Here is a 27,570-nt window from a genome sequence, read left to right on the forward strand (position 1 = left end):
ATATCGTATTGTTCTGCAGCTTACCTTAGGGAAGCCCGATCTGACGGTTCACCACACCATGGGCCTGCCACTCAGCTCGGAGAGCACATCAAAATACAGCACGCGTGCCTGTTGAGATTTCTTTTTAAACCCCCCCCTCCCCTTCTGATCCCACCCCCTTCCCTTCCTTTGATTTCGTCGCCTTCCTTGCCTTGGCCCCTGGGATGAGGCGGGCGGAACACGCCCAAGACGCAAAGTGTCACTCCAGAGACCCCCGGCCAAATCTTGGACGAAAGAAAGGAGACCCCGGCAACGTCGCCAAGGGCACTCCCTAAAATCAGCATGGGGCTCAGGTCCCTTGCACTGCTGCGCAGAATGGAGTAGTCAATCCCACAGGTCGGCCCGCGGGCTCGCACTGTAAAGAAACCCCGACTTACCTTACCTAAGGTAACCTGCGTTTGCCTGCTGCTTACTGCGTAGGTACGCGACGTCTTCAACCTCAGCCACTTGATGCATTCACATGAATTCCAGATGTCCGCAGACACCTTACCCCAGGAAGTCATAGGGCAGGCATCCGTACGATGACAACTCTGGGAGTGCTTGGAATCAGTCATCCATTGCAGAAGCAAGTTTTACCTGGTGCATCCATAGCTGGGGCTGATGGCCCGCAATGGCTTTCAGTCAAAAAAAAGGCGAATACAAGGAACTAACTGCACGAGGTTGCCAAACGACCCCCTCCACGACAACGGCGACGGCGGCGGTTCTTCCACAACCGAACATCCATCGTGTGTGCTTTGCCACCGGTAGCTCGCAAGCGCCAGGAGTTGGCCATCATCGTGCTGGTCCGATGTGCCAAGGCAATGCAACACGCATGACAGACCAGGGCACAACTGCCACAGCGGAACAGGGGGGATGCAACATGCAACACGCTCAAAACCAGATTCTCAGTCGAAGACGACATTGTTCCATAACAAATATCCGTACATAGTAGAAAACACGAGCAAGCATTACTTAGTACGCCCAGCCGCCACTCGCCCGTCTCCGCGAGTCCACAGTCGTTCGTCGCGAATTTGCCGCCGTGGCCACTAGTACAGTGGCTTGACTGGGACTGCTGCAGATCCGGCCGCGGGCAGTCCTTTTCTTGGAACAAATACGAGCCTGGAGCCCCGGGACACGCCCGGGGAGGCAGTGGAGAGGGCGAGAAGTCGGCCCACCCAGCCGATCGAACGGCGGAAAATGCATTACACTAAATGCGAGCTGCGTATCTGCAGCATGTTCTTGGTGCCGACGGCGGCTTCCTCAGTGTGCGACTCTGCCATGCAACTGCGTACGCAATGACCGCGGCCTCAACCAGTGCTTCTAAGAAGGGTCCTGCTGAGTCCTGAGGCGATTCCATATTCCAAACGGCGGCATGAATCATCGGACAGGCGATGGATGAACAGTGGGTGCAGGGCGTCCGTGTAATTACGTTCGTACTCACGCACTGCAACAGTTCAGCTGATCTCGTGGTTCGGGCAGGAAGAAGGAAGCTCATACGTGTCTCCACACCTTTGGGTTGGATGCTAAGGATGCATCAACAAGCTCTGTGTTTTTGTAACTGCCACCGTCGTGAATGCGAGATGGTGGCTGGGCTGGCTGGGCTGGCCACGGCTGGTTGGCTGAATGGTCCCAGCTGAAGAGACAACAGCCCGCTTCTTCCCTGGTGTTGGTAGCATTATACGATGTCACTGAACCAACATGTGTGTTGTTGTTGTTATTGTTGTTGTTGTAGTAGTAGTAGGAGTAGTAGTTGTAGTAGTAGTAGTACGTAGTTGTTCTTTTTCCGACCCCCTCTCGGTGCATGGGGCGTCCCTCTTTTTCCCGCCGATTGGTGCTCATAACTGACGGCATAGGATGCATGGCCGGAGTTGGCTTGGCTGCGGAGATGGTTGGTTGGTGAGCAATCGGGCTGGAACGCGATGAGGCTGTGCACTGAGTATTGGCCTGACGGTTTTTTTTCTTCCTCTTCCTTTTTGTTGCGTACCCAAGTACGTACGTAGTCTGAACCTGATGCATGCGAATGACACTAAAGCTCTAGTTGCCTTAGTTTTGTATTCGCAGAGGGTGTAATGTGAGGTAAGCTGAGGTACCTTACCTTACCTTGAGGTCGGTCATTCCCTCGCGTCGTACTGTAAGGTAGGTAGGTAGGTACGGATAGATGGACGAGACTTGATGCAGCTCAGTGCTTTTTTTGGACTATCCAGCGGGTTAGCGGCCGATGGGACCATTCAACACCGGCTCTTTCCAGACCCAGTAGATGGAACCCCACGGCCCCCTTTTTTCCCAATTTTCTTCAAGCGAGTACTTGCCCCGTCTCTTGCTCCGTCTCTTGCTCCGTCTCTTGCTCCGTCTCTTGCTCCGTCTCTCTGTCTCTTGTTTACCCTACATCATTATTTTACAGGTCCCTTTTTTTTTCCCCCTTCTTTTTACCTTAGCCTACCCTGCCCGGCGTCCCGCTCAGTCTTTGGCCCGCACCTGGGCTTCCTTGCAATCTTTTCTCGGCTGCTTCCCTGTCCTTTCCATCTGCTAGCAATGGGATCTCCCGACTAACCCGCGGGTAAGGTACGTATCATCCTGCCGAAGGTGCTGGACGTGCCGTGACGGAGAGGAAAGGGACTCCCTGTGCACTGTGTTCTGGGTGACTTCCCCAGGTTGGCAGGTACCTACCTACGTAGTACAGTCCGCACCACATTTCCCTTCTCTAATTGAGACGATGATAATTCGAGGCAATCAAGGCTCAAGCCCGGGTTCTCCACGTCTTCTCCCACCGTGGCAGAGGCCAGAGCACCCAGGGAACAGCAAAGACTTCGCGGCTCGAACCGCCTGCCATCCAAACTGCCCAGTGCCTGCAACTCATCAGACATCAACCATGCATTATGCTTCCTTCACATTCAAACTCAGAACACCGCCCTCCACTGATGCTTATTGTCATTCCGATGCTCGTCCGATGGCTGTTTATGGGATGAACAGCGCCTCCTCTCAAGCACGCACCGAACAATACATTCCCGTCAACATCATCCTCGCATGTTGCTACAGGGACATCGTGCAATTACACACTGCATTCCAGATGCTGCAAGTTGCCAGAGTAGACACATTCCTCGCCGCTGTCCTATCGGACCAGGAAACATTCAGTCTCCTATTACCCCTTGAACCGCCATCATCGTCATCCTCTTCGCCATCATCGGCGAATTCTGCGGCCCCTGATACGGAGACATGTGCGAAAACGCCGTTGTTGGGAGTTGGGACGCCACGCAGCAACCCGTCTTCTAATAGGTGCACAAAGTTTAGGCAGGGCATTTTTGAACCTCAGTCCATCGTTGCGGCCTTCAACGTTTTGTTTCAATCCGGCTAGCTGTCGCCCATGTGCCTGTGAAGCCAACTTCAAACAGCCTCGGTGCTACCGATACTGGCGTATGCAATGCCATCTTGTGCCTTTCGTGTCCTGGTGATGGCCCCCAAAGGAGACGAGAGCAGCGGAAATGCAGCACTCTGATTGCAACGGCGAAATGATGCCAAAAAAAAGAAGAAAAAAAAGAAAAAAAAAGAAAGATAAAAAGGAAGGAAAAAAAAAACCTCCGGCGGCTTGCACAGTAAGAATACCCCTGATCTCAATACCACTCGATGTTGTCATAGTCTCACCTCAAAGGCCGCCAAGGCACGCCTGTAGAGCCCGGGGGAAAGGGGGGCCTGCGGGAGAACTTCAGGCCTCACTCGATCAATCTAATCTTCACCCGGGGAGCGTTGATTACCATGATGATCTTCGGACCGCCAGCGGTCCTCTTGGTCCCGACTCCATGGGAGCCATTCTATCCTATACTGCGACATGACTTGTATGCGGCAAGCGCCCTGCGAGAGTATCACCTCATCATGTCTTTGCTATTTACTGGTTTGTTCGGGAGTTCAGACGACGCGAGGCGCAGTGATACCCTCGGTACGAACGGACAGGAATAGAACCCACGCTAGCGATGTGCGAGTGCACGTATGTAGGTATACGGGTACCAACTTGCTGGCTGGAGTGTACTCATATCCATAAGCATCGTAGCTTGACGGCAACAGGCTCAAGGAACCCCGCAACGAACCGCTGGACGATGAGGAAGCCAGAGGGGATATCTACGTAATAGACACTGAGAGAACACTGGCGAATACTGCATAGGTTACACTCTCTACGCTACGAGTACGGACACATCAGAATGAAGAGTGGAAATGGACATCTGGAACGAGGTCAATATGGTCAACGTTGGAAGCACAGTGCGCCATACTTGATCCACTACAAACGGAGATCAGGAAATACAGGAATGGGATGGGAATAGTCGAGAAGAAAAACGAGCAGGGGTCAGAACTTGTCATTTCGTCGTCCCCGAGCCTGGATGGAGGCGATAATAGGCAGGCAGGGCAGGCAACGCCTTGATGCTGACGGAGGTGTCGTGAATTGTCCCCGGTCTCCACTGCGTGTCCAATGTGTGTGTGGTGCTTGTGGCACACAGTTCGTATGGGAAAGAACTGCGTTTTAGGTCTATCTCGTCCGCCGTGTGGAACCACTGCTGAGGACTTGCGCCCCGAAGAAAACAATCCCCTTTCCCAGTTACCACATTCGCTCGTTGCTGTTACCCGCCCCGTTGCACCATCCTACCTCTCTGCCTCTTAGCATTTGGAGGGAAAAGTGGGATTCAGCGCGCGCGAAGAAGAGCACGCACGATTGATTGCCCAGAAAGAGAGCTACAGAGAGGAACCGCTTCGTTCGTTTCGTGCCTCGAGCTTCGCTCACTCGGTCATCTCAGCCTTGGTGGACTAGTCCGCTCTTCTCTTTCTTCACCTCTCCCTGCACGCTCGTTTCTTGTATAGCAAGTGCTGTTGTTGTGGCACGTCTCCTTCGTTTTGAGTTTTCGACTTCTCCTCGTTTGCCTACCAACTATCACGCCTAATTCGAGTTCGATCTTACCCTCAGGATTATCTTGTCCCTTGTTCGACTTCCACATCGGCTCCTTACACGCCTTGGAATACCTACAGCCTCTCCAGCTCCTCTATTCCGCGATTGACCGATCGACAAACGCGTTCGCAGAGTTCGTCCACACCAAGTTGTCGCCGGCGCCATCGTGCCCAGCATGGCAATGAACCTCCCACCGCTTGGTGGAAACGGCGGGGGCGCCCATAATCAACCTTCTCTCCCCTCCTTGCCCGCACATTCACAGTCAGACACGCAATTGACTGCCCATTTGGCCAGTCGTTTTCACGTCTCGCTGCCGACCGCTCGACTGTCATCCCACGCACTCATTTCCCTCAATACCTACACCTCATCCGCCAAGGGCCCTGATGGAGGCAAGGAAGGGAGTGCCATGGCTGGCGCTGAGGATATCGCAGACCAGGCGTGGGTCAGATTGGGTCACAGATCAGAGAACCAGGCCGTCGTCTTTCTGTACGCATTTGTAGCTCCATCTTGATCTTTTTGGCTGTTTCGTACTAACTATGCAAATAGGGGTGAATCTGGCTCAGGAAAGTCTACCCTTCGATCCCACCTCTTGACCGCGTTCCTGGGCAAGTCCTCGACTCCTCTCTCTACGAAAGTATCTCTCGCTGCCTACGTTTTCGATACCCTCACCACAACCAAAACTGCGACGACTCCAACAGCCTCCAAGGCGGGTCTTTTCTACGAACTTCAGTATGACACGGCCACAACAACCAATCCGGTGCTTATCGGTGCCAAGCTTCTGGACCACAGACTTGAGCGGAGCCGTATTACAGACATCCCGACGGGGGAACGCAACTTCCACATCTTGTACTACCTTATGGCGGGTACCAGCGCCGCGGAGAAGGCCCATCTTGGCTTCGAGACCCCGGCTGGTGCTGTTCAAAAGAGGTGGAAATACCTTGGTCACCCCACTCAGCTCAAGGTCGGCATCAATGATGCTGAGGGCTTCCAGGTCTTCAAGAATGCGCTCAAGAAGTTGGAGTTTCCCAGAAGCGAAATCGCCGAGATTTGCCAGATCTTGGCCGGCATCTTGCACATTGGCCAGCTAGAGTTTGAAACGACGTCCAACACCCAGATCACCGGCGACGACAGCGGTGGTTTCTCCCACGAGGGAGGCCAGACCGTGACGGCTGTCAAGAATAAGGATGTCCTCAGCATCGTTGCTGCTTTCTTGGGTGTCGGCACCCAAGACTTGCAGACGACCCTGTCATACAAAACGAAGATGATTCACAAGGAGCGCGTCACCGTCATGCTGGATCCCACCGGTGCCCGGTCCCACGCCAACGAGCTGGCGCGTACCCTCTACTCCCTCTTGGTTGCGTACATTGTCGAGTCTATCAACCAAAGAATCTGCGCCCCTGAAGAGAGCGTCGCGAACACTGTGTCTATCATTGACTTCCCCGGTTTCGCCCAACAGGCGGCAACTCATTCAGCTCTTGACCAACTTCTCAACAACGCTGCTTGCGAAGCTCTCTACAACTTGACGCTACAAAACTTCTTCGATCGCAAGGCAGACATGCTTGAGAATGAGGAGGTAAGCGTTGCAGCTACCAGCTATTTCGATAACTCCGATGCCGTCAGGGGCCTACTCAAGCCTGGGAACGGCTTGCTCAGCATTTTGGATGACCAGACCCGGAGGAACCGCACCGATCACCAGTTCCTCGAGAGTCTGCGCAAGCGTTTCGAAGGCAAGAATCCCGCCATTACCCCTGGCTCCACAACTGCGAGACTCCCAGGCAGCAACTTCCTTACCGAGAACACGGCAGCTCTTTTCACCGTCAAACACTTTGCAGGTGAAGTTGATTACCCCGTGAAGGGCATCATTGAGGAGAACGGCGAGGTGATTTCTGGCGATTTGCTCAACATGATCAATTCCACCAAGAGCGAGTTTGTTGCTCGTTTGTTTGGTCAAGAGGCTCTACGCACAGTTACTCACCCCAAGGAGAGGTCGACTGTGATGCAGGCTACCATCAGCTCCAAGCCAACAAGAGCACCCAGTGTTATGTCGCGAAAGACTACTAGGACCGCTCGCAACCAGGCTCGCATTCAACGATATCAACAGCAGCAGCAAGAGGAAGCTCAAGAAGAACTGGACAAGTTGAGCGATGGCAACTCCCAAGCCGGAGGCTCCAGGCTTCAGGCGTCGGAGCAGGGGGCATCCGGTCAATTCCTTGCATCCTTGGAGAACGTTACCAAGGCAGTGGCTGATCCCAGCACCAACTCCTACTTTGTGTTCTGCTTGAAGCCCAATGACAGGCGCATCGCCAACCAATTCGACAGCAAGTGCGTTCGCACCCAGGTGCAAACGTTTGGAATCGCCGAGATCAGCCAGCGTCTGCGTTCGGCTGATTTCAGTCTCTTCCTCCCATTCGGCGAATTCTTGGGCTTGGCCGACTCCGACACCATTCTCGTTGGTTCTGAGAAGGAACGTGTTGAGCTTGTCGTTGAAGATAGGCATTGGCCGAGCAACGAGGTCAGAATTGGATCCACCGGCGTCTTTCTCAGCGAGAGATGCTGGATGGAGATTGCGCAGTTGTCCGAAAACGCTTCTGCTTCTGGAAGATACGCTCTACCATCCGACAACGGCGACGGTCTCACGCCTCAGGACACCCCTTTTGCTGCCTCCAAGGAGCGTCTGCTCTCTGCCGGCAACACGCCCATGGGGTACGGCGAGAAGGGCAAGAGCGGATACTTTGGCGGTCAGGACGGCTCCGACGCTCGCTCCGAAGCTGGCGTTTCTGCCTTCGGAGGCGGTGACATGTTCAAGAACCTAGACACCCGTGAGCAGATGGCCGAACGTGGAAATGAGAAGAGCCTCGAAGAAGTCGAGGAATTCAAGGACAGTGCCAGTCGCAAGCGCTGGGTCTTTACCGTCTATCTTATGACCTGGTTTGTTCCCGACATTCTCATCCGCAAGATGGGCAAAATGCCCCGCAAGGATATCCGTGTTGCTTGGAGAGAGAAGCTGGCCATCAATATGCTGATCTGGCTCTTCTGCCTGTTTGCTGCTTTTTTCATCGTGGTCTTTCCCAAGCTCATCTGTCCCACGCAACACGTGTACAGCGCTGAAGAACTGTCTTCCAACGACGGACAGGACGACAATTCTGCCTATGTTTCGATTCGCGGCGTCGTCTTTGATCTTGGTTCTTTTGCTCCTCGTCACTACCCGCCGTATGTTACTGTCAAACAGTTGAAGAACTATGCTGGCCAGGACATCAGCTCCCTCTTCCCTATTCAAGTCAGCGCCTTGTGCCAGGGCAAGGACGGTTCCGTCGACGAACACGTGTCACTGGATTACAAGAACACCAACACCACTGGCTCCCCCACGCTCGCCACCGTTGACCAGAACTTCAAGTTCCATGATTTCCGTTCTTGGACCAACGACAGCCGCCCGGATTGGTACTACGAACAGATGACATTCCTCAAGGCCAACTACAAGAAGGGCAATGTAGGCTACTCTCCTGAGTACGTCAAGACTCTGGCCAACAAGCAGCAAATTGTTGCTATCCTGGACAGCCGTGTATACGATTTGACGCAATATATTAGCGGCGGTTTGAGGATGCAAGCCGCGGCGGGCGAGTCCGTTCCCGAGGACACGGGTCAGACCAAGTTCATGGACAACACTGTTGCCACGCTCTTCCAGCAAAAGGCCGGCTCGGATATCACAAAGCTATGGGACAACCTCAACATCGATGCCGCCATGAAGAAGCGCATGAAGACCTGCCTCAACAACCTCTTCTACATCGGCGACGTTGACACCCGTAACTCGGCCCGTTGCAAGTTCGCCGAGTATCTTGTTCTCGCGATCTCCATCATTTTGTGCGCTATTCTCGGCTTCAAGTTCTTGGCGGCGCTCCAGTTCGGCGGCAAGAATATGCCTGAGAATCTCGACAAGTTCGTCATGTGCCAGATTCCGGCTTACACGGAAGATGAGGAGTCTCTTCGCCGTGCCATTGACTCTTGTGCCAGGATGCATTACGATGATAAGCGCAAGCTTCTCATTGTTGTGTGTGACGGTATGATTATCGGACAGGGTAATGACAAGCCGACGCCTCGTATCGTACTTGACATTCTCGGCGTCTCTGAGACGGTCGACCCCGAGCCACTCAGTTTCGAATCTCTCGGCGAAGGTCAGAAGCAGCACAACATGGGCAAGGTCTTCTCCGGTCTATACGAGGTCCAAGGCCACATTGTTCCTTTCTTGGTAATTGTCAAGGTTGGCAAGCCGTCAGAGGTTTCTCGTCCAGGAAACCGTGGCAAGCGAGATTCTCAAATGATTCTCATGCGATTCTTAAATCGCGTTCACTACAATTTGGAGATGAGCCCCTTGGAACTCGAGATGTATCACCAGATTCGCAACATTATTGGCGTCAACCCAACCTTCTACGAATTCATGTTCCAAATCGATGCGGACACAGTCGTCGCTCCCGACTCGGCCACACGCATGGTTTCTGCCTTCCTTAACGACACCCGTCTTATTGCCGTCTGTGGTGAGACGGCACTAACCAACGCCAAGGCATCCTTTATCACCATGATTCAAGTATACGAATACTGGATCTCTCACAACCTCACCAAGGCTTTCGAGAGTCTGTTCGGCAGCGTCACTTGCTTGCCTGGTTGTTTCTCGATGTACCGCATCCGCGCTGCCGAGACCGGCAAGCCTCTGTTCGTCAGTCGCGAAATCGTCCAAGATTACTCTACCATTCGCGTCGATACTTTGCACATGAAGAACCTGCTTCATCTTGGTGAGGACCGTTACCTCACAACGTTGCTGCTCAAGTACCACAACAAGTACAAGACCAAGTACACCAACCGGGCCCATGCTTGGACTATCGCCCCTGACTCTTGGGCTGTGTTTCTCTCCCAGAGACGTCGGTGGATCAACTCGACGGTGCACAACCTGATGGAACTCATTCCCATGGCTCAGCTGTGTGGATTCTGCTGTTTCTCCATGCGTTTCATTGTGTTCGTCGACTTGCTGAGTACTGTTGTCCAGCCTGTGGTCGTCGCGTACATCATTTATCTTATCGTGATGGTTGTCCAAAACCCTACCGTGGTGCCAGTCACGGCCTTCATCATGCTTGGAGCAATCTACGGTTTGCAAGCTATCATCTTTATTGTCCGCCGCAAGTGGGAGATGATCGGTTGGATGATTCTGTATATCCTTGCCATTCCCGTCTTCAGTTTTGCCCTGCCTCTCTACTCCTTCTGGCATATGGACGACTTCAACTGGGGTAACACTCGTGTCATCGCTGGTGAAAAGGGAAAGAACATTGTTATTTCCGACGAGGGCAAATTCGACCCCTCTGTCATTCCCAAGAAGAAGTGGGAAGAATATCAGGCCGAGCTCTGGGATGCGCAGACCGTCCGCGAGGATGCTCGCTCCGAGGCCTCTGGCTACAGCTACGCCACTAAGGGACAGGTTCCTGTTTCTGAGTACGGTTACCACAGCCGCCCTGGCTCCATTGCTGCCGGCTATGCGCCTCCAAGGGCCCCTATGGGTTACGATCAGCGTAACATGTCGCGCATGTCCTTTGCAGCGTCCGAGATGGGCGGTAACCGCAACAGCCAATTCGGCGGTTCGCAATTTTTCTCCCCCGAAGATATGGTCGGCCTGCCCAGCGATGACGCGTTGTTGGCCGAGATCCGCGAGATTCTAAGGACGGCCGATCTGATGACGGTGACGAAGAAGGGTATCAAACAGGAGCTGGAGCGTCGCTTTGGCGTTCCTCTGGATGCCAAACGACAGTACATCAACAGCGGTTAGTCTTCCTCTGGCCACTTTTCACATCTTTCTCTTACTGACGTCATCTGCAGCTACGGAGGCGCTATTATCAGGCCAGTTGTAAAACGCAGCGTCGTTGGTGATTTATATCTAATTTAATGCATCACATTTGGCTACGGGGACACCAAAAAAGAGAACACCTCTCACGCTTACGGACATTTGCTATTTGTTATCAGCTGGGAGGAATTGCATGCACCGGGAAAGTGTTTATTATATTGCACATTGTTATATATAGAGGATTCTAGCATAATACTGGATGAAGTTGTCAGATGAGTTGCCGATTAAGACCTCGAATAAAGGTGGTTAGGAGCGAATGATTTTAGTTTCATAATTTGGGCAATACTTGTTCTTGCATAAAATGCATCCACGTGCAGCCATGAAAATGCCAATAATCATTCGGCTGCTTGTGGATATTGTCGGTAGTACATGCAATGGTGGTCTTCTACCACACCGGATAAGTAATGATACGTGATTACTTGACGTCGTCATCAAGCAGACTGTGCGTGCGATACATGCAGATTCAGGATGACCCCATAATTAACCTGACGACAAATGTAGCATACAGAAAACACTCCACCCAGAAAATATCCAACAGCATTAAACATCGAGCGGGACATAGGTGTTGCCTTTCTTTCTGGCCGTGCATGCTTTCGCGATGGATCCTTACAGTTTTGTGCTGACTGCCGGAACCTCCTCGTCGAGGGGGAGAACATCAGGCAAAGGACCGACTGGAGTGATGGAGAAAGGGTTGATATGAGTGTGGCTCTTGGTGTAGTGCCACTTGATATGCTCGAACTGGGTCGTGTCGCGGAAGGCTTGGACATTCCAGTAGAGATTACGCATCCACCTGTGAAGGAAAGGGTATCCAGAACGGATATCGCGTATGTTCGTCTTGAAATGTTGCACGTAGACGGGCTGTGCAGCTGTTAGTAACTTTGTGGTCAAGAAGATGCAGCTGAACTCACATCGAATCGAATAATGGTGACAAAGCTGCGCGGGGAAAGACAGAGTAAGCTTGGCCTTGATGCCCAACTGAAGAAGGAAAAACAGTAGTAACAGTAAAAATAGAAGCAGGGGATCGCCTGAGACTCACAGTCTGATATCCGCTTCAGTGGTAACCTTTCCAAAGTAAAATGGGCCCTCGCTATATGTCGACTTGAGGTGCGCCTCGGCTTTGTCGAGAGCCTTGAAAAGAGCGACGACGTTGCGTTCATACGCCTCCTGCGTCGTGGCGAAACCAGACTTGTAGACGCCGTTGTTGATCTTGTCGTACGTCCACTCATTTGTCTCGTCAATCTGGGTGCGGAGAGTCTCAGGGTAGAGGTCGACTCGACGGTACTTTTCGTCCACGAGGTCATCAAACTATGGCCAAGGTCAGCTACACAAAATCTTTCCTAGGTTCCAAAATTAGGTCACCTCGGTGTAGAGCATGCGGATGATCTCGCTGCTTTCGTTGCTCACGATGGTCTTGAGCTTCTTGTCATACAGCACCGGGACAGTGAAGCGGCCCTCATAATTGGGCTCTGACTCGAAGTAAACGTCGCGGAGGTGCGTGAAATTCTCGTGGCCCTGGATGGGGTCTGGGACGACATTGTCACCGGGGACGCTCTCTTGCTCGCCCTTGGTGACGAAGCGCCATCCTGTTGGGCAATCAGCCCAGCTACCACACTGAGATTTTGTGCGTATCACCAAACCCACCTTTTTCTCCTAGGTGCCAGTGGACAACGGAGTAGCTGATGATGTCCTCTAGACCCTTGAGCTGGCGGGTGATCAAGGTACGGCAGGCCTGCGGGATGTGAGCTACTTGTCGCACAGCCACCAGAAAACAGGGCCCTGGAGTGTTGGTAAAACTCACCCAAGGACAAGCATAGCTGACATAGAGATGATAGCGGCCCTTCTCAGCTTGAAACTTGACGCCTTTCTCCCGGGAGATCGAGTCACGGAACGAGCTTTGCTGACGCTTGAACTCGCCGGACTTGTCGCCGGACTTAACCCACTCGGTGATCTTGCTGGCCTGCAGCGTTTTCGTGTCAGTCCTGTGCCTGATCTAGAACCTGCCCGCTGGGTTCTGGTCATCTTGTTCCAGTCGCGGCCTTACGTACCATTCTGAGCTGTTGGCTGCGAAAAGCGTCTTTATGCTGGACGAAAGTTGACGAATCTGAAGGCGAGAGGTGTCGAGGCGATGGCACGGCTGACGTCAAAGACCGAAACTGTTGACGGTGGCATAGGCTTTGTTTGCCGAAATAGGAGAGACGATTCAGAATCCTCACGTTCATGGGCGATGATGATGATGTTGGCCGGCAGCAAGGACCCGCCGCCAGGGTGCGGGGGCGGAATGATGATTTTATACGGTATGGTCTAGAAAGGGACGATGTAGTTGCGTGGTCGTACGTTTGTTCGCATTGACGAAGCGAGGACGACTAGCCCATGCGAGCCACTCAACTTGGGCGCAAGGTATCTTTGGTGATTATTACAAAGGCATGCATGACCCATGTCATCTACGGTCTTCTCCCCTTACATGCCTAGAGTCGCCATCCACAACGTCCCTCTGCAAACGTCCGCGAAATGGCTTCCGTGAGATAGGTAACAGTTGCGCAACAGCTCTAAGCATTGCTAATGGTGACGTAATCAGGACCCAACAGATACTGTCCCACCCTCTACGCTACTGAAGCAGAGCGCTTACAAATGGCCACTGCACCTTACTCGTACACGCTTGGGCTTATTCATTCGGGTACGTACTTGGGGGTATCGTCCTTTGATGCGGATCGGTTATCCTGGCACCAGTTTTCTCGCCATCATACCATTCCATGAATGTCAAGATGCGACATAAGTTGTTGTTCCTAGTTGCCTACTTGACTCTGTGATACATCCTTTTCTTCTTCTGAATCCTATCTTGAATGCTCAACATCCTGATCTGTCTGTTCGTCTAGGGCTCCTCCCTGACGACATACCTCAGTCAAGACGTATCAAACCCTCCAATGTAGACCCTTAGGCCATCTTCATCTTGATGTACGGAACCTCAACATCCTCGCCGTCAACATCTTCTGCCACCATCTCAAAGATGACCTCCTTCTGGTGAGAGGGAATAGGCTTCTTAGAGACAGTTTCCACCAGCTGGCTCAATTTCAGGTTCTGGCGGTCCTTCAACTTGGCAGGAGGGAAGAAGCTGGCATACAGCAAGCTGACGCCTGAACTGAGCATAGAAATGCTGAGACCTTGCTTCTCGAAGTGCTCGAGAAGCTCCTTCAGCGTGATATCTGCCACTTCGAAGCGATCCCAGATCTTGTCTAGCTTGACGATACCGTTCGGGCCCTTGAACTCCACCTTCGGGCTTGCAATCGGCTCGCTGAACCCGAAGAATGGCAATGCCAAGTTGATGAAGCCGTTCTTGTACTGCTCTAGATCCTGCTTGCCACCGATGACCTTGTACAGCTCCAAGATGACCAGACCTGTGACGAGAGCTGTGGTTGTCGCAATAGCAGGAATGATCTTTCCAGCAATGAACTTCGTCTTGTGACGGTCAGCCTGCTCAATCTTGTAGTTGGCAGCGCGCAGGTTGCTGCAAGCCGTGATGAAGTCGATGTGATGGTTGGAATCGTCGTCCTTCTCAAAGTCTACAGGTTGGAGTTGGAAGCCGGCCAGATCATTAGGAGATGGCAGGCTGGCAATGATCTTCTGTAACTCATTGTTGTCGTCGAAAGAGCTGCCCTCTCCGCCCTCGGCGTTCGGGTCCTATCAAGTATTAGAAATGACCAACAGATGAGTCTTTCGTTCGAGGTACTCACAGGGTCGCTATCATTGGCCTGGATCTTGACGCCTTCCGCAGGCGAGAAGTCAGGCACAATCACATTTTCAAGCTCACGCAGATAAATGTCCTTGTCAGTGCCAGGGGATTTGATGTTGTAGTTGAATGCATGCAGATTGGCAGCAGCCACAACAAACGCAAAGTGAGTAGGGTTCTTGGCATCGAACTTGAGCGGATCAGGGGCCCGCTTGGGACCAGACCAGAAGGGAGTGCCACTGGAGGTTGTCGAGTCCTTGGGAAAGTTGTGCAGAAGTTGTTGGATCTTGTTGTTGAACTCCTTCTCGAACAAAATCCGTGCCCATGCGATACAGTCTTCGAATGTACGCGGGCGATCGGTAGTCAGGTAGTCGCGGAGCGTCTCCAGAGTCAACTTAGCACTGCCGCCTTGTTTCAATGTGGCCTCGATGTAATTGGGCTGCGTCAGATAGAGGTTGACAGTCGAAGGAGACGTGATGAAGAGATTCTCGAACATATGGTCCTTTGCCCAGGCAATGGTGTGTTCGATCTTGTTGGGGAAGCTTTTCACGGTGCACATGGGGAATTCCTTCTCGGGAGGATCTTGAGAGGAGGAGTAGGACTCAGTGAGATGTGGGAGCACAACCTGAGTATTACCCTTGGTTCCGAGGGTGCCGCTTTCAAGGAGAGGCTTGCGGAAGAACACGCAACGTCTGTCAACGTATGTTCTCGCCTCTACGTTGTCAAGTGCATTTGTGACACCATCGAGGTCGTTCCAGAACTGTTCGTTGAAGGTCTCCTCAGTCTCAGGACTTACGCGATCCTTCAGGCAGACGATGTGGCCGTTAAGGTCAGGGTTCATGGCCTGAACGGCTGCTGCCGCACAATCGCTCTTCATATTGCCGACATCCTTGGCGCGGAATAGGAACTGACGGTTGAGGTTGCTCTTCTCGATGGAATCCATGTCAGTAACCGTGATCTTGCCCTTGGGGCCGGTACCCAGGCCAATCATGGCCCAGTTCTTGAGCATCTCGCATCCGATGGCACCCGCACCCACAAGGAACTGGCGTAAGTTGGCGATCTTCTCTTGGTACTCGCGACCGAAAACCACAATCTGTCCGTCGTATCGAGTGCCCAACGGCTTGCAGAGCTCCGCAGTACGTGCAGTACTAGTCGGAAGAGACTCGAGCGAGTCGAAGTACATCCACTGCTTGATGGGCTGGAACTTGCCGGAAACGGCCTTGAGAATCTCCTGCGCAGTAATTCCACCAAACAGAGCTGCCATGGGGTTGAGATCGCCAAGAGCTTGATAACTCAGCTCCTTGATCAGCTTTTCGTCGAACTCAACCTCGAGGCCTTCGGCCTTGGCGAACTCCTCTGCGGAGCGGAGGATTACCGTGGCATCTCCATCGTCCAAGGGGTTGGGGAAGCGGCCCTGGCTCTCCACAAACGCGTGGAGAGCCTGGAAACCAAGATGCAACTGCTGGGGGCGATCGAATTTGGCAAAGTCAGACATGACAAATTCAGGCTCCTTAATCGCAGCGGTGATGCTCTTGAAGTTGATAGACTTGGGCATCTTGACCTGCTGGTAGAGACCTCCGCGCTTGTACTGGCCAAGACCGGAAACATCGCCGATCGAGAATGTGTACGGGCCCTTAACAGTGATCTTGCGAGGCTCGCATCCATTCAAGCCTTCCATACCCTCAATCTCAGAAAATGTGACATAGTCCCCATCCTCAAGTCCATGACGGGTCTCGTCAAGAGCAGAGACGAGTCCCTCCTCGTCAATGCCGGCGACTATTCCGCTCAAGGGGCTTTCACCAGTCTGGTCGATGACGGTAAAGTTCTCGCCAAAGTCACAGAATATGGAGCCAAATAGACCGAACGTGTCGGCGGCAACGACGTAAATGCCTTTAGAGTGGCAGTAATCGCCAATAAGAGTCTGCAGTTTCAGAGGAAGGCTAGTTAAGACGACAACTTGGTACTTGTCGAATTGGGAGAGGTTCTCGCCCAAGCTACGTCGTTCGTCAGCTAGGTCTTCTTCGGCATTTCATTTTCTGAACTTACTTGGACGACTGGTGGACCTTGATCGGTGTGTATGCGTTCAACTCGGCGACTCGAGGAGCCGTAACCTCATCCCTGGGCTTTCCAACATCTTCCGGGTGGAGGAAGAATTGTGAGGACAAATCGGCAAGGGAGACCAAGCCAGGGTCGTAGAGTGTGAGACTCTTGACTCCGGCAAGAGCAATGTTCTTGGCAATCTCGACACCTAATCCCTTGAGACCGGCAATCAGAACATTCGAGGCGCCCATGCGCTTCATGGCCTCGTGGCCTAGAACATAGAGCTGGCGACTGTAGAGGGATTCGTCGATCTCGGTCAGCCCTACGACGGAGTCGTCAACCTGCATACGGGTCACCAGGTCGACCTCCGTTAACTTTTTGTCCTATGCATGGTGATATTATTAGCAGACTGATACGACGCGACGTGAAGAGGCCGGCCACGCCGCGAGCTGCAGCGGCGCTGCGGGGTTAGAAGATCGTTCTGGCGAAGCATTCGCTTCGGCCACAACCGTAGTCGAGGGGGTAAAACGTACAGCCATGGCTTTTTTCTGGGAATTCGGTGTCCCGCCGTTGGAAAGTTTGCGCTTCCCCAGCTTGGCGAGCTGTTTCTCTCGAGGTGCTGTTATGACGTGGAGGGAAACACGGCGGTGGGACGATCAGCTCAACCCCGCCAAACGATGAAGCGAAGTGTCCCGTATGTGTGTTTGAAGGTATCGTCTCGTTCGGCCACGGGGTCCGTTGGTATTGGGTTCGTGAAAAGGGAAGTGCGCTGCGTGGAAATTGGAAATGTGCACCAGGCAAACTCGTAGAGATTCCGAGATGGAGACGCAGATGGCAGAAAAGTAGCCTTGTTGAAGTGATGTGAAGGTGGTCGAGGAACCTGCGGGTGGAGAGGGGTGGTGTTGACGAGGGGCAGGGGGGTAACTGGGTGATTCAGTGGGGGTTGAGGGAGGTGAGAGGCACCTAGCTACCTTCCATAGAGCCCGGTCGCTACCTTACGGATAAGGTAAGCAACTGCCTGACGCTAGAAAGGTGCCGGGCTACCTCACAAATCTACCTTGGCTGGGGGAGCTTCTCTCACGTACTACGCACACACTGCCACACAGTGTATGGCGCTGGAGCTCCACCGCTTGTGGGCACAATTAGGTCCACGGGTAGGCGATTTCTAACAGGAGCAGAAGCGTCTCCCGCTCCTGACATCATTACTAAGTACCTAGGGTGCCTTCAAGCTATCTACGCCCGGGCAAGGCTGGTGGATGACTGCAATCGGATTGACCTCATGGGTTATTGCGAAGTCAGTAGAACATGCTGTACAAGGAAACAAAGTAACGTGTCTGGCTGAACATAGTGGAGGGGTCAAAACTCTTTTCCGGCACTGTGCTTCTGCTGTGCTGAGCCAGCTTCTCCGATGATCTACCGAGTTCCATCGCGGGGCGAAGTCCAGTGCCACTGGCCTTTAAGCTCGCCTGACATTGACATGATCCTCCAACAATCTAGCACCTCTACAGTCTAGCATGAATGAAAGTCGGCTGCTCTGATGCGCACCTCGGAGATCATAACAGGCCACTGTCGGCATCAATGTTAGGTGATTTAGTGACATGCCATCATGAATAATTCATCACCGACCATCGACAACGTTGATGCTGTGAACGCGGTGATCTAGATATCAACAACCCTGGATATCACCATGGTAGGGTTGTCATCCGTTGGCAACTTTTGGCGAGACTGGATCACGACAATGGTTGTAGATAATTGAGCAGATGCGTGACACCCGTCGTCGCTGCTGTGCGAAGTGAACCCAATCTCCGTGCACAAGATCCGGCGTTTACGCAGCTACTGATCAGCTTGGCGTGCTTGACAGTACGAGGACACCGAGGGTCATTTTAGGAATTTCTTTTGGATTGTATTCAATCTAGCGCGTGTCTGAGTGGCTGGCTGAGCAGCATCGCCCAACTGCACGACGGGGCCTCAATTGGATGACGCAGTTTCCATGTGTTCGCGCCCAGAGCAAACGATCCGTACGTATAACATCGCCAGTTTCTCTATAGTCTATAGCCCTCGCGAAGCAAGGTGCTTACAATCATTCGACGTGCTTCAGCTCAACGTCACTGTAGTAAAGCTTGTTAGCTTGATGACAATGCCGGAAAGGGTTGGATCCAATGCCAAGGTAGGTGATACATACAAGATGAGATCGGCGCGAGGGGGAATGTGACCGGTGAAGCCGCTAGAACCGAAAGTCAGTGTCTGTCATGTGCCGCAACGGCACAGCGGCTGAAGAAGATGCTTACCGCTCGCCATAAGCATAGTCGCTGGTAATGTCAAGGGTGGCCTTCTCGCCAACCTTCATGGTGGTGACGCCCTCATCCCAACCTGCAGCGTATGTGTATTAGCGGTCACGCAGACGAAAACTAGCGGGATATCATCTGCAGATTGCTGCGGTGAAGTAAGGGGGTAGTGATCGTGGCAGGCGTGGTCGGAACATACCCTTAATGACCTGGCCGACACCAATGCGGGTGATGAAATCGCCGCGGCCGACAGAAGAGTCGAACCTGTAAGGGAGACGTTGTCAGCAGCGGTGTTGAGCAAGTGCTTCCGAGGATGGCGGGGGGGTGCCACGCAGTGGACGGGCGAAGGAGGGCAGCAGAGCAGAGCAGAGCAGAGGAGAAGAGAGCAGCAGTGGCAGAGTCCGGCGTCCTTACTTCTTGCCCTTGTTGTCGGGCTGTGTGGTGTCCTTCAAGTAGCCAGTGTACTCAATGGTGACGGTCTGGCCGGGCTTGGGAATGGCACCGGATCCCTCCTGATGAGTAGTCTTGGTAACGCCCATGGTTGCTGAAGTTGGCAATTCGTGTGTGGAAGTTGTTGCGTAGTGTGGAGGTGAGATGAGAGTGGGAAAGGAAGAGAAGAAAGCTGAAGCAACGCAGGCAAGCTTAGATACCTAGGTCCCGAACAGTGGAAGTGGGGTATGGAGGGGTAATTTGTATTCTTCGGGTCAAGGTCCAAGGTCAAGGGCAAGGGGCGGCGGCACTACGGATGCGACAGTTCAGCCCGGCGGACGCGACCTTGCACTTTAAATACTTTGTGGGAATTCAATGGGGGAGTCGGATCGATATGGTATAGTATGCGCATGGGTGATATGCGCATGGCAATGATGGCTGAGGTGATGCCGCAGTCGCGACGACTTCGCAGTTGCTTGATGAGTTGCGCTTGCGCGCGTTGGAGGCTAAAGTACCCCGGTACACTGGTACGACTGGCTCTCTCCACGGCCAGAGACCACGGTTCCAACGTCGCGACAGCAAGGAACTTGAAGTCAAGCGCCTTACATTATTACTCCACGTACCTTATCCTAGTCATGGTACTATATCTATACTTTCTCTCTCGTTGCTTGCATTTACGTGACCTGGCACTTCTGGCACCTCCCGCAGCCTGTTTGCCTCTATTTCCTCCAATCAGCCGCACTAGCCAGATTATCTGATCACTCACCGCCCAAACACACATCATGTACAATCACCCAGCTTGGGCTGTTTCAACCCCTCTCTGCCTGACCCGAACTTGATTCACATCCTCAACCAGTACATGCGGTCTGAGGAATCACTGCCGCTATCTCGATCTCGTTGACCACTCACCCGTACTCATCTGAGGCCCTGACGGGCACGCATTTCGTGGGACACGCAGGGCTAACAAGCGGCGAACGTTACGTCGGCCGCTCGGCAGTCCCTTGAATGGAACGAGGGGTATGCCCCAGTTTCCAGTTCCCCGTGCTTGATGCCCCTCCATCCCCTTCGCGCTAGGTAGCCTGCCCATTCGACCACAACGACGACAACGCCTGCTCGGCCTGTGTCTCTGACTGACGAGGTACGTACGATCGGACAGAAAGGTAGTCTTGGTCTTCTTTCGATCAGTCTGAACACCACGTATTATGAACGCCAACCTCAACTGTTCAGCATCCCGCCAGTCAGTGATACCTCGAAATCCTCCATCGTTTAGCTGTGCCAACTTGGTTCGCCTCGGGCGCGGCCCTATTCGCCCATGTCCCACCGTTGAACCAATGGCGCCCGACCAGCAAAGCCTTGTCCACCAGCCACTGACTGCAGCCCTGCCAACAAAAAATGTGATAGAAATCCCGTCAACCCAGCTTGAGAACATGACAACGCGCACATCTCCACCGCCTTTGACAGCCCCGTCCAATCTCTGCCGATGTAAATGGCCAAGTCCGAAAACCAAACGCAGAAAAAGAAACCAAACTGTGGGCTCTCTGCGAGCCAGGATGTGCCGTCTCGCAGATACAACAGGCGCGAAGCTCGTCATGAAGACTTCGTGGAGCATTTGACATATGATGTGATTGCTCAGAACCTCGCCCGCATATGCATCTTCGCGGCAAGCCCAATACAATTCCGGTCAGGCTTGCGAATGCGCCGTCCTCGTCAATTGTCGTCAGAATATGATAGACCCTCATGTCTCCACGTCGGCGGGTGTTCATGGAGCAATTGGTAGGTCGTCCTGCGGGATCTGGCAGCTGTATATCCATAGTCATAGCCAGTCATTGTCGTCAAACACGTATATGTCGACCTTGCGCCACAGCATCGGACCCGGTAACGTGTTCTGTATAGGGGTTCTTTGCAATACGGCCCAGGCCCCTCATTGGCGAAATGCTGTGGCCAAAGACAAGACAGCTGCGGTCTCGACAGGGTATCAACAAATCGAAACCCATCTCGATCTGCGCAATGCTTGCGTGTTTTCCGCATCAGGCCGCCATCAACGACGGATCGGAGCGGGGCATCAAAGGCGCCTGGCTATGAGAAATATCCAATGGGACTCATAATTTAAATGTCAGTAAATCCTCGTCGTAAATCTTGGTAGTGTGCACTTACCAGGTCCAACACATAGTCGACTCTTAAACGCGACTCTTTGCCAGCAGCCCCCTCTCCCCCGAACCAAGTAGCCCGGTCCCCTCGAACATCATGAACAGAGCTGGCTGAAGACATGTATGGCCGATGGCCGATTCATGTGTGTAAGGGTAAACGCAGGGCTCTCGAGAGAATGCGGAACAACTAGACAGGGTTGAGAGTTGCTTGTCCGTCGAAGGTGAGATAATGAAGCCGCGCTGACAGACGAGGCCATTAGAATCATCGGTGTAAATCATCTGAATGCACCATGCATTCGGTTCCGGTGGTGTTGAGAACCCAGACAAGCCCGAGGTATACAGCCGACCGCTCGTCGATGGGGTGGGCCCCGAGGCCCTGGTGCAGACTCGAGTTCTTACTGTAACAGAAATCGATTGGCATCACAAGCGTGCAGGTAGGAGACGTCACAGACTTAGTAGCAACACGAAAATGTTCCAGGGAGTATATGGGATGGATGATGTTGCTTTTCTGGCGCTTCACGGACACTTGTGCGATCAATTTCTAACATGCCCAGTTTACAGGATCGGGACTGCGGCTCGGGTCAGACCGTGCAAACACTCCAGGCAACGTGATACCGGGGATGGCCTGTTGATGAACGGGAATGCCCAAGTCCTAGAAAGCCACTGAAGCGCCGGAAAAGCAAATCCATCGTCACAGAGTGAACCGGGCAAAGTTGCACTTGGACGAACAAATTAATGGCTGGAGCACCCAGTGCCACGGGATGGTCCGGCGTCACCTGAACCATCGCTGGCGGGTGGCAGCATTGCATTCCTATGACGTCTCTCGGCCTGTTGCTGAAACGCAGGACAGGGCCAAGCTCTATGTCTGCGAAGCGTGGGGTGGTTGTGCCAAACGCGTTGATGAGGCGACCGGGACTGACCAGAGTTCATCCGCTGATATCCCAAACATTGACATCTGGATCAGCACAAGCCACAAGTAGGCCTTGCAGCGTTTGGTGGTTGGGCACGTGCAAGAACGGACGAGACGTCAAGGGAACCGGCAGCGTGGCTGGAACATTCGTGCTACTCTGAACTTGCTTCGTCGCAAAAAGGATCATACCAGTGTGTTACAATGGCTAGAATCCGGAAAGAGGTTTGGAAGTCTTAGCTGTATGTGCGTCCCGTTCGTCAAAGCAGAGACACTGCCCAACACGCCGGTGATCAAAATCACGCAGACATACCGTGGGTGGTGTGCTTGGAACGGAAGTCGCTGGTTTAATATGATGCGACTGGTAGCTAGTAGGATGATCGACAGGTAAACAGCTAGCTTTTGCACTCTGGAAGGCGGGGAGAGTGCCTGACAAGTAGCCCCTGGAACGATTTGAAACGAGCTGAAGAAATGCTCGGATGGGTCCAAGGTCAGATTCAGCTGTCACTCACCCACTGATCTAATCCATCCGATATTGTTTCAGGGATTCAGGACGTGCCCACATTCTCAGGTGCGAGTCCAGAGCCTACTCCGTAGCCGCGCAACGTGGCTCACGGTAAGCGCGTCAATGCCAACGCGCTAGAGTAAGAAGAAAGAGACAGAGAGGGAGGAGAGGGAGGGGAGGGAGGAGAGGGATTGGAGGCTTTTGTGGGAGAGAACGAGCGCTGGACGAGGGTTAGGGATGAGACGAGACGACGATGATGAATCGATCTGATCGCCGTGCCATACCTCACATTTCAGTGGCAGCGCCAGAAATGGGAGTTCGTCACTTGAAGGCGCGAAGCCTTAGGGGTGACACTAGATCAAGCCACGCCCGCGCCGTACCTGGAGCTATGCTCTGGTCTCAACGATAGCATGTGTCTTGGCCCCATTTGATCTCAAGCCGGGAGCCTCACTATCGATGGTGGCACGCGCGAGGCCGCAGCCCAAGGGGGGAAAGTCATGCTGTGGTGGTGACACAATGGCCATTGTCTGCATTGGAAACCCAAGTCAACAGGGTTCGGGACCGGACCGGCAGCCGCTGGACAGCCGCCAGGACACCCATCGGGCAATTGCCAATAGTCGACATGGAGGTGATCGACTGAGGTCTAGACCGAGACATGTCCTGGCTACCGATTGCGAAGCTCTATTGATGGCTTCTCCAACGCGGAAGACATGCAACTCAAGGGGACGGCGGGCTGAGTTTGGCACTCTGATGACACGATGGGTTCGAAGTTGGGGATGTAACGCGACCCACGGCGAGACGGGCTGGGCAGTAAGTTGCGAGGAATGGGGACGGTAATGAGAGTATCGGGATGTAGAGAGACGGCTGGAAAGCCGCAAGGCGTGGAGGCGCCGTTCCTGCCGGCGAGAGGACTGCACAGCCTCGACATGTCGTGTTTTGAGCTTCTGTTGCACCGTCCCGCATTCCGTTCACTGAGGACTTCACACCCAGACCCCGGAGCGCAGTGCTGGGGCCACGAAGAGTCTCCTGGACCTGCGACGACGAGGGGGAGGAATACGAGACCTCTCGTCTCAGGAAAGCCTTCAGCCAGTGCTTCCAGGCCTAATTGAACTCAAGTTCGACAGACTCACCAGAAAGATTCGAATGATGATGAAACCGTGCCACGAACGTCTTGTCCTTGTAGCAAACAGAGTTTTGGAGGAGGGTCCTCCCAAGCGAAGAGTTTCCGAAGGGATCGTCCGAAGGCAGAATCACAGCGCACATTAGCTTCAGGGGATTCCAAAAGACGCAGAGCAACGAACGAATGGTTTTGAGCCGACACATTCCTAGGCTTGTCTGTGGTAGAAGTGAAGCGGAAGCTGAAGCTGAAGCTGAGAGATGTGTGTGCAACCAACTTGGTCTGCGGACATAGAGAGAAGGGCTCCAAGCGTGCAACTGCCTGAGCATGCGTTGCACTAATAGTGAGTTTAGTTGTGTGTGTTTGGGGGGTTGATAAGTGACTCAGCAATTAACCTGAGTCGCGCGTGGCGACCACATCAACTGGTTGCAAGCAGCAACTGCAACTGGCAAAGCTTTGGCGATGCTTTTGCGCTGGCATCGGTCATGACCACGTGGGGGAGACGCGCAACAAGTCGAGTCCAATCCGCAGGGTGGCCCTCGGCCGCTGATCGGAACGGGCGAGAACAGTCTTTTGGGGATCCATCTCCTAGCGAGACCGTCTGGCCCCCCAAACGTCATCTGTGCCTCTCTGTGTGCCCCTGTCTGCTCGCTGATCAACAATGGTAAACCCCGCTTGCCGAGTTGCAGAGAGATTGACAAGAACCGGCTTGCCGGCATTGCACTGGAAAAGCAAGCACGTCGCTGGCGACTCGACTCAAAGACTCGATGGCCTGCGTCTCGTGCTATGTACACTCGGCACAACAGTGTGTGAACATGGCACTGTGGGTAGGTAAGCAAGGAGAGAAAGAGGAACGGTGGGAGAGGGTTATTCATTGCGGTTGCTTTACTATGAGTGAGCGGGCAGAATCTTGATGTTTGGCTGTGTTGGTCCAGTGCCGATGTGATTAAAGGCTCAAGCCCACGGTCCATCGATGGGACATTCGAGACAGGCTAACGCGAGCGGCGCCTCCTCCTATTGGATATGGGTTCTGTGCCATCCACAAAGTGACAAGGGAAAGGCGAACCATGGACAGGGATGCAGGGCACGGGAGAGGGACAAGAGCAATTTTGCGTCAACGGTAGCCCTGTTTAGCAACGGCACAGTCGCCTCCGCCAGCGCCGGACGCACATGGGGACGCCGGTACCTGAGCTGGACTGCGCAGCGACCCAGGGCTGCTCACTGCTTGACGCGGCCTGGGTTGTACCTACCTAGGTATCCGTACCCAGCTATACCAATGGAAGGTCCAGCAACTGTGGGAAGTCGCTGCAGCACGAGCCTGGGTAACAGGCGCGTCGCCGAGCAGGCGACCCATTGTTTGCGCGATGATCGGCCGTTGGGCGGGTTTGTTGGCCCCGTCAGTCGTGGCCAGGCGTTTCCAGGATTGGATTTGAAGTTTTTGGAAAGATCACCGCCAACGTTGTATTCTCGAGCAATGAAGCTTGTCACGCCGCCAAAAGTAGACTTTTGTGGGCAGTGGGCAAGTGACGATGGGCCGTTGGTAGGCACGAATATGGGTGAAGTGCTGCAGGAGGCAGGTGAGTACCAAGAAGCCAAGTTGACGAAGGTATCATTATCGACTGCAGGTGGCGGGCGGCCTGAGCACATCAATTCCCGAGCACGGCAGGCAGGTAATCTATTATACTCATAAACATAAATTTAGGCACCGTGGCGGGTTGCAACGCCAGCAAGACAATGCGACAGATGCAGTATCGCGGCTCTACGAATACCGGCCTCTGTCACCTACCTTACCTAGGTACCTACAGAGTGCAGCTGATGGGCGACGGTCAGCATGCATCGCCATGTGTGTGAGGTGAAATGCCAGGCTGCGGCGTGGCGGGACACATTGCGCGATTTCCACAGTAGTAGTCGCGTTCACGGTAGATTATCCGTACCTGCGAAGCGAAGTCCCGTATGCCCGCATGGCCGATATGTGCATGCATTGGCCAAAGTTGTGCAGCCACGTGAGAAGGATAGCGTGTGCACAGCTGGAGAGGAGAGCCTGCTTCCGCCCATCCAACTCTCGAGTTCCAACAATACCTAGGTACTGTACGGATACTCGTGCTGAGTATCCGTACCGTACGCAGTACCTATTCCAATGTTTGATGTGGATTGATGGAGACCCGGACTGCACACTGGTGCAGGGGCTGAGCGGTGCAAAATTACCCGTAGCGTCGTCCTGCTGAGCCTTAGCCAATGATCTGCAATCGCTTGTCAGATTTCCCCTGTCCATTCCCACTACCAGCGGGCCGTTCTGTAATCTGTTCTGCTCTGCTCTGCTCGCTCACTCGGTCGTCAGAAAAAAAGGCCGGTTTTTGGGCGTACCTTTTTACGCCTAGTACACCCTCGTAGCCCACCTTCTAAGTACGATAATTATTAGTATTAAATTAATCTTCAGAGAGTAAGCTATTTTCTGAATATTCTTTTGTTATTTTTCTGTTTTGTTTGAGGGAAGGCCTAAAGGTTGAAGTAAGGGGTGGTCTAGAAAGCGGTCGTTTATTCTGATACCCGAGTGGTCGCTTCACCCTGGAAGGAGCAACAAGCCCCGGCGGGGGAAGGGGCGCAGGGAAGGAAGTCGATGGGAGGAGGCCGGCCTGCCCTCCACCGTGTTGGAGAATGTCTTTCTGATAGGGAGGTACTAAGAGATGAATTGCGCCTGCCAGTCAGTCGTATGTACTCGAATATCAAGCCACACTTCCCCAAGTATGGTCCACGTTGTGTCCCGCCTCACATCGGGAGCAAGTTGATGTACGAATACTTACTATGTACTTCATCAAGTGCCTGCCCTAACTACATAGTAGATCCTGATCCTGTACCATATCCGTAGTGGAGGCTGTGTTCCGAGTCTTTTGTGCTGGACAGACAGACAGACAGACAGACAGACAGACAGACAGACAGACAGACCGACAGACCGACAGACCGACAGACCGACAGACAGCACGCTGTGCCTCCAGAGATAGGCCCGTCGTCCACCGAGGGACCTGGCCATTTTTAGACCGTGCTCCAAATTAAACATGCAAAGCCTGGGACCCCTTTGGCGTCTGCCATCTCATCGAGTCATCCCATCCCATCCCATCCCATCCCAATTGAAGGCAGCCCGGCTACCTTACCTTAGGTACCTAAGGTACTATGCAGTAAAGTATCGGTGCCTCAGTACCGCTACCCATGGACTAAGGTACCTAAATACGTATCTGTAGGCAGGCCCGGTCCCTAGCAGCAACACCGCCGCAACAGTGAGGTGACCTGAACGGTAGACCACGACCAGAACAGCAATGTCATTTCCAAAATTTCCACCTGGCCCACCGGCATGCTGTTGCCGGCCTAGGAGAACAGGGCCAGAAAGGGCCAGAGACGCTCGTGAACACGCCCAAAACGTACTTTGAGCCGTCATCGCCGGTACGACGCCATGGTGTCCTCCGGTGAGAGTCGTCGAGATCGTCTGTGCCATTGCCATTGCCGTTGCCAAGTTCGGTTCAGTTCAGTTCACCTACCTACTTACCTACCTACCTACCTGCCTTAGCTCAGTCTGCAGCTTCATAGGTAAGCAGTCG

At 53.4% G+C, this 27,570-nt stretch overlaps 5 protein-coding genes across 5 annotated transcripts; 2 read left to right on the plus strand and 3 right to left on the minus strand.

The window, feature by feature from the left end:
* Positions 1 to 5,351: 5,351 nt before the first annotated feature.
* CHS8-0 (Chitin synthase 8) lies at positions 5,352 to 10,833 on the plus strand (the record flags this gene model as incomplete). The annotated part of the gene is made up of 3 exons (XM_032026873.1): positions 5,352 to 5,431; positions 5,492 to 10,746; positions 10,802 to 10,833. The coding sequence occupies 3 exons, from the start codon at positions 5,352 to 5,354 to the stop codon at positions 10,831 to 10,833; spliced, it is 5,367 nt and encodes a 1,788-aa protein (XP_031876735.1).
* A 599-nt stretch (positions 10,834 to 11,432) lies between these two features.
* Positions 11,433 to 12,874, minus strand: gto2-1 (Glutathione S-transferase omega-like 2; the record flags this gene model as incomplete). The annotated part of the gene is made up of 7 exons (XM_032026874.1): positions 11,433 to 11,684; positions 11,735 to 11,759; positions 11,863 to 12,131; positions 12,186 to 12,409; positions 12,468 to 12,555; positions 12,625 to 12,783; positions 12,872 to 12,874. The coding sequence occupies 7 exons, from the start codon at positions 12,872 to 12,874 to the stop codon at positions 11,433 to 11,435; spliced, it is 1,020 nt and encodes a 339-aa protein (XP_031876716.1).
* An 883-nt stretch (positions 12,875 to 13,757) lies between these two features.
* On the minus strand, positions 13,758 to 17,129 carry UBA1 (Ubiquitin-activating enzyme E1 1; the record flags this gene model as incomplete). The annotated part of the gene is made up of 4 exons (XM_032026875.1): positions 13,758 to 14,501; positions 14,555 to 16,544; positions 16,597 to 16,973; positions 17,124 to 17,129. The coding sequence occupies 4 exons, from the start codon at positions 17,127 to 17,129 to the stop codon at positions 13,758 to 13,760; spliced, it is 3,117 nt and encodes a 1,038-aa protein (XP_031876715.1).
* A 1,541-nt stretch (positions 17,130 to 18,670) lies between these two features.
* fkr-3 (FK506-binding protein 1B) lies at positions 18,671 to 19,414 on the minus strand (the record flags this gene model as incomplete). Its single annotated transcript, XM_032026876.1, has 5 exons — positions 18,671 to 18,698; positions 18,773 to 18,814; positions 18,879 to 18,960; positions 19,075 to 19,139; positions 19,290 to 19,414. 5 exons carry the CDS (start codon positions 19,412 to 19,414, stop codon positions 18,671 to 18,673), a joined length of 342 nt encoding a protein of 113 aa, XP_031876714.1.
* Positions 19,415 to 21,734: 2,320 nt separating this feature from the next.
* Positions 21,735 to 22,083, plus strand: CGGC5_v005355 (uncharacterized protein; the record flags this gene model as incomplete). The annotated part of the gene is made up of 2 exons (XM_066151440.1): positions 21,735 to 21,885; positions 22,013 to 22,083. 2 exons carry the CDS (start codon positions 21,735 to 21,737, stop codon positions 22,081 to 22,083), a joined length of 222 nt encoding a protein of 73 aa, XP_066009105.1.
* Between the last annotated feature and the right edge of the window lie 5,487 nt (positions 22,084 to 27,570).

Source organism: Colletotrichum fructicola (genome assembly GCF_000319635.2).
Source record: "Colletotrichum fructicola Nara gc5 chromosome Unknown KSG_Nara_v1_contig03, whole genome shotgun sequence".
Taxonomy (NCBI): domain Eukaryota; kingdom Fungi; phylum Ascomycota; class Sordariomycetes; order Glomerellales; family Glomerellaceae; genus Colletotrichum; species Colletotrichum fructicola.